This window comes from Pipra filicauda, unplaced genomic scaffold (genome assembly GCF_003945595.2).
Source record: "Pipra filicauda isolate LSUMZ 115617 unplaced genomic scaffold, ASM394559v2 scaffold21_size4447388_pilon, whole genome shotgun sequence".
NCBI classification, from domain to species: Eukaryota; Metazoa; Chordata; class Aves; order Passeriformes; family Pipridae; genus Pipra; species Pipra filicauda.
In genome coordinates, this window is record NW_024104332.1 from 1,639,876 (window position 1) to 1,652,563 (window position 12,688).

At 40.5% G+C, this 12,688-nt stretch overlaps 1 protein-coding gene across 4 annotated transcripts in view; it reads left to right on the forward strand.

Moving 5' to 3' along the window:
- Positions 1-12,688, forward strand: part of ERBB4 (erb-b2 receptor tyrosine kinase 4) — a 605,247-nt gene that overhangs the window by 397,784 nt on the left and 194,775 nt on the right. For all 4 annotated transcript variants that reach the window (XM_039381400.1, XM_039381402.1, XM_027735643.2 and 1 more), the window contains exon 4: positions 3,882-4,016. In XM_039381400.1, coding sequence (XP_039237334.1) covers positions 3,882-4,016 — 135 coding nt within the window. The remainder of the gene's footprint in view (positions 1-3,881; positions 4,017-12,688) is intronic.

A 12,688-nucleotide genomic window follows, 5' to 3' on the forward strand; every position in this document is an offset into this window, starting at 1 on the left:
AACATGTTTTGCCAATTTAATCCACATTAGAAGTTAGATAACAGACCGTGAGGGATTACACTGTACACAAGAAAAAGTCAGCTGAAGAAAATGCCCTTTTAACAGATGGAAGAAGGAAAGTGGTTTCCATCTTGCATCTAAGCAGACACCACCCTTGCAGAGCCAGTGTCCCTTTGCCTTATTTACAGTGATCTTAAGCTTTGGTAGCTGATAAAGTGTTTTCACTGACTACAATCAAACTGATCCCAAGCCCCTTTTCGAACTTGACAGACTGAGTATAAATTGTGTGACATACCTATTTGTGTTCCCTGGCACTTTGTGGACAGTGGGAGATATTGTGTTTTTGGGTAGCAAGAGACTGTACGTTTCCATTTCTCCTCTTTTATTGTATGGTAGGTTACCCAAGTTCTGTGGGAATGGTTCATAAGGCTAGTGAAAGTAAGAAAATAGCAGCTGTAACAAATAATATGCTTCTGATTTAGCTTTCTGAATCAATAACCCTTTAAGAGAATTTTAAAAATATGTAGAGGTAAGTTCCCCACAATCATTTGACAGCAATAAGCAAAATGACAGGAGTCAGTGGGAAGTGCATTTGCTGATTTATTTTCGTATAACTTTGTTTAGAGAATTATACTGCTTTTAAGCCAGTATAGCAGCTCTAATAAGGACGATCATAAGATTTTGCATTCCCTTCAGATTCAAATGGAGAAGACCTTGGTGCTGCTTCTTTGCTCAGGGCACCGGTTCAGCCCTGGAGCCGAAATGGGAGATAATGGTACTCTAAAGTGTGGCCATTGGTACCTTATAGGAAGGCATGCAAAGTTGTCTGACACCTTTAGGAACTTTTTTCCCACTGAAAACTGGTGGGTCTTGTGCTTGAAAATGCCCTTTTGTAACTCTGTGTCCCTGAGCAATGAAGAAACCCAAAGGTGACACTTGCTGCCAGTGCAGGACTGACGGTGTTTCAGGCAGCAGTTGGTAGAGCCCAGTGTTCTGCTTGCTGTCCCAGGCAGGAGGGTTGTTTTGGAACTAGTGATTTTCCAATGTCACAAAAAATTGTTTTAGAGGACAAAAATACTCTCCCTAGAAGGTATTTAAAATGTATTTCACTGTGAGCAGTCCTTTTTAGTGCTTCTTAGGCAGGAAGAGGCTTCTTTCTTCACAAAATTCACTTCAGGACTTTTTGTTCTCTCTCCTGCTCCAACCTCGGAAAAAGTTCACTAAAGAGATACCTCAGGTGTTGCACACAGGAGAAGAAACCTCTTTCTGCCTGGCTTCCTTTGCTAGCTCTCCTGTGCAGGCAGAGATTCTTCCTTTCTCCTCTTGTTCATTGTTTAACTTTATCTCTCACTTTCAGGGCTGTAAATTAAAATGAGATGATGACTTTATGATGATGAGTTCATTATACAGTAACTCTGTTGTATATTGATTACATTTGTGCTTCATTTGCTTAACATGTAACAGGGTTTATTAGGTCTTCCCAGGCATTGTTCTTGCTAAAAGAGGGCAGAGAAGTGCAAAATGCATTTGAGTTTAAGTCACTGAAGCCAATGCATCTGTGCTGATTTACACATACCGAGGAGTCAGCATAAAGAAAATTAGGATAGCAGGCTGGAACGGGAGGGTAGAATGGAAATGAGTCTGGATCCCAGAGAGCAGGACGAGTCAAGCACAAGTACTTTAAAAATCCTACTAAACTTTGAACTCAGGATTACTTAATATCCACAAGAGCCCACCTTTGATATTGTTACTCAGGTTTATTAGTGCCTCAGCACATGAATAGACCTGTAAACTTTAATCCCGTCCCCTGTGAAAAATGGTACAGTGCAAGGCAAATGGAGGTACTGCATCACATTTTTGGGAAAGAGCAGCAAGAACAACACTTATTATTCAGTGATTTGGCAAGGCAGAGCATTTTCTGTGTTGACTTCTAGTAAATCACAGTGAAAGCTGTCAGCTTCCCTTAAAGTACAGGGGGAACACTTTCTGGTTTACTTTTGTGCTGAAAAGTCTTTCTCCACAAATTGAAACTATTAGAATTACTTTCAGATTGAGGTCCTGCCTGCTGTAAAAGAATGCATCAAAGTTACTAGCAGAAAGAAAACTTTGATAGTTACTGTCATGAGCGAATGCTCTGAAACCCAGAAATGATGCCAGCTTAGATGTACCAATTGATAGAGGAACTGTGTGGAATCATGTGCAAGTATTTAAGAAGCTACAAAGACAGATTTTACAGATCTTCACGGCTTGTTAGATGTTATTTTTCATCAAAATCTAGGCCATAATAGATTAGCTAATCCGGTATAGCTGGAATAACACAGAGAAATCATCACTAGTCATGTTTTCAAGTGTTCTCTAAGTCCCACCTTTTCCCCAGAGCAGAATTGCTAACAGATGCTGTATGTTTTTTTTCAGGGATCATAAGAATATCATACAGACAGATCATTGCTATATCTCTAATCCAGATTCCTTTCTGTATAAGATTATTATTGTTGTTTTCATTTTAAGACCCTTTTCAATGAAAAGCCAAGCTTTTAAACCAGAGGTTTCTAAGAAATACTAATACTGTTTAATATGGCGGAAAGATGTATTTACAGATGACCCTTTATTTAATACATTCTTTGTTCAGGCTGCCTCCTCTACATGCTGTGGCCTGTAAACTCCGAAATTTAAAAAAAAAAAAAAATTAAATGCAGTATTCCTTCCTTGTTGTTTGTTAACATTAACATTCCCACTACAGCTTTTAAAGGTTTTCCTGGGAAATGAGGGCTATCAGATGACCTTAATCATTGCTACCCTAGTCAAGAATTATTCTTAATGTCTCTGTGAGCAGTGTGACACTCCTGGCTGTATAGCACCACTTAATGTCATTCTAAGGTGTCATTAGTAACTAACCTTCAACATTTCTTTGCTGAGGCTTGACTCTGTGACTCTAAGCGGTGCCAAAGGTTTTAGCTGCATAGCTCCTGTTAGTTTTAATGAGAGTCACGTGGATTGTCCTCTGCTTTGTAAATAGGAGAGCCGGGTTAAGTAGAGAAATTATGAATTTGAACAAGAGTTTAGAGGGTAAAAAGCCAAGATATTGCTTCAGAGGAAACCCTGATACTACAACCAACAACTGTAAGATCATTTTCATGTTGAGATTTAACAAGTCTTTAGAGACAGGGTAACAAAGCATTTTTTAAAACAAATTCATATAAACACAAATTTAAAAAAAAAAAAAAAACAAGCAACAAAACACACAAAACCCCTCAATGCAAAAAACCCTTCAAAGTTTCTATCTGCTCAGAAGCCATCTCCCTTCAACATAAAGCTTCCAGCAAGGCACCTCAATGGCAGTTTTGGGTCATAGTATTGAGGTGTGGATCATTGCTACTGTGTATTTGGGTATTTTGGATCAAGCAGCACAGGCTTATCATTAAATATGCTTTTCCAGACATTGTGATGACTGGACCGTTCTCTTGTACTCAGTGGAGGACATTATTATAAGTTGTAAGCATTTCTGTATATTTATTAAATACAGTATAGTGTGGTTGATTACTCATTTTTTTTAAAGCGATTTAAGTGTTAAAGGTTATTTTACCCACAAATAACAGAACTGTTCCATACATGATCACACTGGAACAACAGGTAAGCCATACCTGTTAGCAACTGTATGACTTATCTTCATCAGGTTTCTTTTGCATGTCAGTAAAGGGTTCCTCTTTACAAATACTCTAAGCTACTTGCCCTCTAGTTTTTAGAGTATTAAGTGAGATTACAGTTAGAATTTTTTGCATTTAAATTTCACGTCCTCTCTCTCCAGCACACAGAGCAGCAATAGATTCGATCAGCTGTCTGTCTAAAGTCTTACAAGTGTCTTCTCTTGTTCTTTTATGCAGAAATACTGAATGGAGGGGTGTATGTTGGCCAGAACAAATTCCTTTGCTTCGCAGACACCATTCATTGGCAGGATATTGTGCGTAACCCCTGGGCCTCCAACTTCACCTTGGTCCCAACGAATGGCAGCTCAGGATGTAAGTACTCCTTTTATTCTTGACATTGTGATCTACTCAGCATGAAACAGTATGGCCACAAGTTTTCCCTGATCCTCTGTTACAGAGAATTGTGTTTATAAATTTTCCCTTCATTATTCCCTGCATTCTTCTGTGTTTGTACACGGCTTGGAGGACCACTTAGTCTCATCTTAAAAACACTGTGTCTGTAGAGAGTATTTGTGAACATCATAGATCTTCTGAACTTTCTCTCATCTACTTCCTCTCTTCTGCATATTCTTTTTTCTCTGTATTGCTAAAGCCACTGTGCTGCTGTGGAAGCACAGATGTTATTGTTTGCTTTGCATTTGTTCCTGCTGCTCAGGCTGGTCCTTGAATTGCAATGGTCTGTCTATGGCATGATAACTAGCTGCTGGAGTAAGCAGCTTGCTGGTACAAGCTCATCAATATTTTGACTTTAGATGAGAAATGAACCTCAAAGAAATAGTTATCCTGTTGTCTTGTGTGTATATCCCTGAAGAAAGAGAGAGAATTTGGAAAGGCTGTGGTGCTCTTCACAATATAGCCAATAAGTCTCTGGTTTTATTACATTCTCTTTATTTTAGTGCTTTCGATTCCAAACATGAAATATCTGTGTACTTTGATTAATTTGTTTGATCCGTTTATCTATTTCCCTTCCCTAGAGTTATTCACCTTCAGTAGTATTTTGATGATTCTTATGATTCTTGCAGCAATGCTGAATTCCAGTGAACGGTGGTGACAGTGATACAGAGCATTTAAGTAAAATGTTCTGTAATGTAGTAAAGTGCATTCAGAATGAATACTGTGCTATTAAGCAGTACCCTCAGGATATATCAACATTGAAATTCAGATGTAGGCTAGGAAGAAGTTTATATCAGATGTCAGAAGTGACACCACAGCAGACATATTGTTCTGAGCATTTCCAATATAGGAGCATTCTGGATTGTTTACCATATGAGAAGGTGTCCCTCAAGGATGTTTAAATGATTGGTTGCCTCTTTAGCTTTCACTACAGCCAAGGAAAAGCTTGATTGTATGTTGGGAACTCTTGAAAAATAAAAAAGGTTGAGAGACTGGGCAAAGACCATTAGACGAGTCCCCATAATTTCAAAGCAGCAATGTGTTTTTAGCCAGGTGATTTGTGTTGTAACAGATTTTATGTAAGGCTGACTTGCTTTTGTATATCTTACCTGTTACCCTCAAAACCAGAGCACAGCTACTTGAGATAAGGCTTCCTCCAGGAGCCTGCCAAACTGCACTGCTCCTTGATGTTCCAGCTTGGGATCTGAGGCTCATCTTGTCTGCCTTCTGGCTGGAAACTTGACACATTTATAAATGCATCCAGCTATCTTATTTGCATGTTAAAAAACCCTCATCACTGGTGATGATCAGTTCTAGGCAGAATTGATAAAACCTTTGAAGGTGAGGGGATGCCTGTATCCTTTTATGAGTCATTACTTCAAGGAAAAGACTCAGTTCTTACTTGTTTGTTCTGTTATTGGGTTTTCTTTTAACCTTTCCCAGTTCTTCAAGACAAATGCTTCTGCGACACCAAGGTAATAAGCTCTTTTAAAAAAAGCAACCAACATCAATGCTACCTTCTTGAGCTAACGAAAGTTTTACTGGTGACTCCAGAGGAACCAGAACTGAGTACTTTTGGAATCACACCCTGAAAGCAAAGAAGGCAAATATTAGCTCCCACAGCAAGATGAAAGGATGTATGTACCCAAGTTCAGTTTTCTTCAAACATTTTTTGAGTTGTTTTCAGACACAGGGAAGGAGCAATTTGTACTTTGCCATTTGTGCTTGATCAACGTGATAAACAGCATTATGTCAGTGATGATTGAAAGCTGCATCCCAAGGCAGCTTTAGTAAGATAGCCACCCATATTTTTCCTTACTTGGGATGAAGTGGTGCACAGTTGGACTATATTTAATTTAGTAAACATAAGTCTCCTCCAAGAAACTGGATTCCATCTCAATATTATTCATGAGTCCTGTGAAATTTGATTAAATTAGCTAATCCAAACCATTTCTGTCTTCATAGCTTATGTAAGTGAAAATCTAAACCCCAGTATACAGAAGACCAACCAATGGCTAAAATGGTTTAACAAGAGTGTTAAGGCTTTGGGAAACAAAGAACCCCCTATCTAAAATAGCCTATAATTGAATACCTGTCTGTGGGGGGGGGTGCACGTCTGTTTTAGGCACACATATACAACTTGGAGAAATGAGCATTGAATTGTAACCTTAGAATGGAAATCAGTATAGAATATAATTAAATGAGGTATATATGTCTCAATTTTGGCTCATATGTCACTTTTCATAATCTGCTAGGCAGTGTGGGTGCTTGCTGTGCCCAGCCTTGCTAGTTTTCGCTTTTTCATATTAAAATCAATGCTGCAAATGATGTCCACTGTGTAACAGTCTTTGGTTCCTTTCTGCATAGACTGTTACTCATACTGTGATCCAGTATGTGTATGTATTTACTGTTTGAATCTCAGGTGTCTCCTATCCAGTGCAAATCTTGGTTAAGTCTCTGGATCTCCTCCCTGGGGTACCATTTCTGGTTTCATTTCCATCTGAGGGGCCATTTCTGACGGTTGAGGGTGGATAGGGAGGGGGAAACTCCAGCACCAGGGGTTTCTTCAGGTCCTGAGCCTGGAGGGGAGAGGTGCTCCCCCCTCCCCCCCACCACGTGGTCCCATGGCAGCCACAGAGGCAGCACACAGGACGTGGAGAGGAGGCAAGAGCGAGTTTATTGTTGGGTTGGTTACATATATAGGTTTAGGAGGATTCACAGAGTAACCAATTACAAGTCTCAAGGGGCTTACAGGAACACCAATCGCAGGAAGGGGTTAAAAAAGTCCAATGAGAAGACTTCTTGATATCTTCTCAGGACATTCCTGAGACAGAGATAACACCTGCCGTGGGGGGTCTTGGGAAGAAGAAGCATGAGTTAGCAAAGAGACTACAAAAAGCCATTTTGAAACATGTTTAAACAACAGTTTATCATATACTGCAGGTTTACTGCCACATAAGTCCACTGGAACTGTGTAAGTACACCTTGCTTGGCATTACTGAGAATATCCTAAGTCCAAGAGATGTCAAGGAAAGCCCTGTGGGACTTTCCATGTCAGAATATTTTGAAAAGAATTTGTGGGTTTTACTTCTTATCTATAAGCCTTTACAGGAGAGGCTACATCAATCTGGGAATGTGAACCAACCAAACCTGCTATGTGAAGCTCAGCAAAGCCCATCCTAGTAGTAATTTAGGAAAGTCTGTGGAAGTGTGTGATCATGGTAAGCCTTGTGCCTTGTGAGTCTTGTGTGGTAGTGTGTGATCATGTAAGGCATGGCACATCATGTGCCATGTTTAGCCATGACTGGCAGGACCTGAGGAGTAGCTTATGCTCTGGGAATTGTTAGGGCTGTTTCATTGAGACCACCTCAGTAGTGGTCCCTGGCAGAGAGTATTTCTTGGACAAAGGCTGCAAACTGCCATGAATGTCAGAATCAGGTACTTCATTGTTCCAGCAGGTCCTACAGCCTAAAATGCAGTTTATTGTTTTGGTATCACTGGCATCAGTAGCAGACATAAAATCTCCTCTAAAGTGTCTGTGTATCCAAAAGAGCAAAGGCCCAACTTTAGAGGAGAGCCCACCACTTGCCGGGTTTTGGGCAATGCCAGAGTGGCTCCAGCAGGTTGATACAGGTGCAGTGTCACACTGTGGGCACCTGTGCTTCACAGCGTGTGTCACTCCGGGCACAGCCACGATCCTTGTGAGGGAGCCGACAGGGCAAGCTGCTGGTGCTGCTCACTTCCCCAGCCAGCCAGAAAAGCTGGTAATAGTCCAACTTCAGGGATAATTTCACTTGCAACCCTCCCTGCTGCTCCAAGGCAATCAACAGAGGAGGAAGACAAAAGGGCGGAGTGAAACGAAGATGCTTTGAAGTGAAATCAGTCCCCTGCCTCTGTGCCTGTTTCATAGCTTGGATCTGCCAACTCTGGCAACCTTCTTCATTTACATCAATGCTAGACAGGAGAGAAGATGGCCGGTGAATTCTAGGAATAAAGCTCTTCTGATTCCCTTCTTTGCAGGCTTTCATTGTCACATCAGTGTTAAGAAGCCAGTTGAAAAGGCCGTGGCATCTTAAACGCTGACAGAAATACTGCAGATGTGAATTCTAAGAGCTGCTTCTCCTTTTTTTCTGTTTCTTTAGCCTAAAACGCATTCTACCCATTGCTTCAAGTTCTGATCACATGAAAGCAGGAAAGCTCATGTTAGAGGCCTTTGAATGACATGGTGTTGCTGTTAGGATGCACAGAGCTGGTGGCTGCCGGCAGTGCAGCTGCAGTGGAATAAACAAACCTGGTACCAGGGACCACACATGTTCCAGCTTTCTGAGGACAGATCCTCTGTGCCTGGCATTTCGACTCACATGCTGAAATACAACTCGTATTTACTGTTTGCAGAGCCTTCCCATACTGGTGTCTTGTAACTGGAGCTTTTGGAATTAATTGTAATTTGAAAGCAGCCTTCTCTTCCATCCACCTGAATTCGGCACTGTCAGCCTGGGGTTTTTCAGCTGGGCGCCTTGCAGTGGGAGTATCAAAAGCGCTTAACTCTCTAAGAAATAAAATTCTCCCTTTAGGTTTATGTCACTGAAATTGTTTCTGCAGTGTTCAAAATTGTTTTCTCTCCTTCCAAAAATCAGCCATGAATTCAAGCATTAGCTAAGCATGCTAAAGCCATGCTTTGCAAGAGCATATTCCCCTGTTAGCACATCCACTTGTTGGATTTAGTCCCTTAACTGAAGAACCAAAGCTAGAAACACAAGGTGCAACTCCCAGTGATGGTGCAAGAAATAAAGCAGGAAATCAGGATTAGACTTCTCATCTAAAATGCCTCTAGATTAGTAGGCAACTGCTCTCTGACCAGCTGTTGGGAGAGTCCAGTGAAAACCTGGCTGCTTTGATTGGTGTCTTCAATGTTCTCCATGGTTTTGTTGTTAGCAGGAACTGGCCAAGCCCCAACTTGTGCCAGGTGAGCTCTTTTGCAGGATTTGACAAAGACAAAATCAGAATTTTCAGAGGAACTTTGCTTGAAGGCTCTGTTTCACAGAAAAACTTGTAAGGTTTGAGTTGTTGTGTTGAGGTCACTTGCATAGCCAATAGCAAATGTTTAAATCAGTCAATAATGCATTTAAAAATACTGAATCTATATGGATACATGTTCATGATGGAGCTGGTAACTGTTTGGATAATAAAGATTAAAAAATTACTTTCCATTTCCAAGTTTAAAAAAAAATAAAAAAGCTGCTTTTCAAGGAATTATTCAAGAAAAATGCAAGACTGCGTGTTGGCATATGCTTGGAGTTGTGCAAACTAAATTCTATGAAAATTAAACCCATTTTAAAGTATTCTCCTGAACTGAAGTTTCTGCTCAGACTCTGAAGTGAGATCTGTGGAAAAAATTCCCTTGATTGATCTGGCTTTTCAACTGAGCCCCTGTCAGCTGAGGAAAAAAGCTGGAATTTTTTGGCAATATACTTTTTTGGACAGAACAGCTTCAGTTACTTGCTCTTCATAATGTAGTACTCCTCAGTCATTGCTTTGTATCTAATTGCACCTGGTAATGTAAAAACATCCAAGTTCTGATCTGTGCAGAAGTACTGCTGCAGTGTTACATGGTACACAGGGAGAAAAATCTTGATCTTCAGTGATGTGCCTGTGATTCAATAAATCCCACGATGTATTCCAGGGAAACACTGCTTTAAAACTTCACTCCATTTTACCTATTGATTCATAGATTTTTCAAGGGTAAAAGAAGCCTTGAAACATCATTAGCACTGATTTCCTGTATGTGGAGGCCCTGAAGTACCATCATCTTGCCTGTCATTGAGCTCAGTAACTTCCCCAACCGCAGCTTATCTTCTAACCCAGCTTTGAGTTTCAGCAGCAGTTCCAGCCCCAGTGAGGCTGGAGCTCCTGCAGCTGTGGGATGGGTGAGCACAAGGCTTTGGTCCTCTGCACACTATCCTGGCACTGCTCCGAAGATTTGCAGAAGTGCAGCTGTCCCTCAAGAAGCTGGTTACTTCCTAGTATTAAAAGGAATAATACCAGCTTTATCTCTAATTCTCTGTTACCTTTATCTCTAATTGGAACACAGTTTTAAATTGCAGATGTTGTTCCATCTTACGCTTCCTCCAGCTGACTCAAAGAGCTCTCATAGCCAGCATTTTCTCCCTGCAGAAATGGCATGTACCATGTAATCAACTCACCTTCTGATCTTCTTCCATAAGCTAAGCAGGTAGGGGCTCTCATATCTCTCGGTGAGGAATTTCTTTCCAGCCCCAGAATAATTTTAGTTGCTTGTCAATGTAAACTACGTGTATTTTTCTGTTTTCTTTTAGAAGGCAGAAACCTGAGTGAGTATAGCATTTTATTACAGATTTAACCAATATCCCATAGAAATAAAAATTGTAGCCTTTGTGTTTCAGCTTCACACAACAGCAAGACTGCCTGGTGTTCAGGCAGTTCTGAAATCTGTGTGATTTAGAAACTCCCTTTCCCCCCCACAAAATGTGACCTGTGTGTTCTGTTTTGAAATATGCAATCCTATGTTTGTCTGTATTAAAGCCATTCAATGTGAGTCACTCCAGCTTACCCACCAGCTTGGCTCACTCTCTGATACTGGCTGCTCTTTACTGTAATTTGCTGGGATTTCACTCTTTCTGTCATCTGTACATTTTATTGCCTGGGATTTTTTAATAATTTCTAAACCTTTGGCTGGAATATTAAGAAGCATCAGTCCTGGGGATCCCTGAGGAACCACACCCCAATTGTATTATAATTGCTCATTTACAGCTACTTTTGGAGAGCCTCCAATTAGTTGGCTCTTAATGCATTTTTCATGCGTTTTATTAATATTGAAACATAGAGACAAATCTAATTAAATGTTTACCGTTTAGCCAGTGCTCTGTATTTTAATTAAAGGAACAGAAAATGGACTTGCCAGCTGCACAGCTTCTTATGAAGTCAGCTCTCTGTTCTCCTGGTGCAGGCAATCCAGACTGTCATTGATCTTCCCTGGGTGCAGGTGTGTTTGGAAGCATTACAGCTCAGTTTGACATACTTATCCCTGTCTGGTATGTATGTGGTTGATGTGAGCCTGTGCTGGCTCTGTATTCTTTTTTCTGGTTTTTTTTCCCTTTCTTCATTTTCTCTGTTACACTGTGTTTGTGAGTTGCTTTATTCAGGTTAAGCTGCTGCCCCATCAGCCCTGATAACTGAGCATTTGCTGAGCTGTGTTCTGCTGCAAGTTTTCCACATGCTAGCAAAAGGGGTAATAGAGTTTCTAGAAAGATACTTCTTTGAAATATTGCAGAAATGGGAATAATTTGGTAGAAACTTAGTTTAGTAGAAATATCTCTTTATGTCACATTAGTTTAAGGACAGAAGCTGCTTACATTTTTTAAACCAGTATAGAAGTAAATCAGCTACATGGATATATGTACATCCTTTTCAGCACACATTGTATATTCTCATACTGCGTTTCACAAAAAGCATGAGTTGATATTTGCATAGAATTCTGTACAAGTGATAAGAGTGATAAGCTTTATATTCTCCCTGGGGTGTTAACAGTCTGTGTTTGGAGTTGCTGGCAAGGAGTGTAGGTGACTTTGTGTACAGCCATTTATTGCAGCTACAGAACAAGGTCTGACAGGTGGCCAGCCCCTTGATTTAATGTTCAGTAGTGACCTTGTAATTCTTCACAGAGCACATAACTCATTTTTTGTACCAGTAGTTGCAATATTAGAAAAGAATCATTTTATTTACACAGAGTGACTTATCTGGAAATTTATACTCAGGTCAAACCATTGGGTATTTAACTCTGAAGTAATTATGTGATAGCTATGAAGCATAGGCATTCCTCAGATCCTTGCAATCTCTCCCAAAAGTCCCAACCTTCCACCAGTTCTCAGGTACACTGTGCCTAAACTGTCTAAAATGATACACATGTGCACACCAGTGTTTCCAGCTGGACCACCCAAAACAGAGTCCTGCATAGGACCAGCCCTGCTAACATCAGGAAGCCACACTGGTGACATGGGGAGTCTTGGATCAGAGCAGGAGGGATGATGGAGTCCTTTCCCTCAGGTGTAAAAAGCCACTGGTTAGTAAAGATTGAGTGGTGGAAATACAAGGAAAGCTTTTATTCAGACCAATAGATGCTACTGCAACAGGAGACAGTTACATTTAAATCACAACTATGTGTAAATCTACACCCTAGGCCTCAGTAGCAGGACACAGGCAAGATAACCACGTTTTCTCCAGTTACTTCTCTGAGGTATTTTGTGTTGTTTCAAAGCATTTTGTGTTTTTTCAAGGATTTTGCTCTGCAGAAGGCCGGAGTAACGGCTGTATATTTATGTATGCTGGCAAAAAGAAAAGAGGGAAGTGACTAATTCATGCTTGAAGCCACCTTTCAGAATAACTAGTGTATCATTTTTGGTGTACATCTAAATTGGAAACTACCTACGGAGAAAACGGCACTGCAGAAAGCGTACCCTGAAGACATTTGTTATTTCAGAGTTTGTTAAATTATAGCCTTTCGTTGAGGTTATTGCTTGAAGTTCAATTAACATTTTAAATGCATGTTTGGAGAC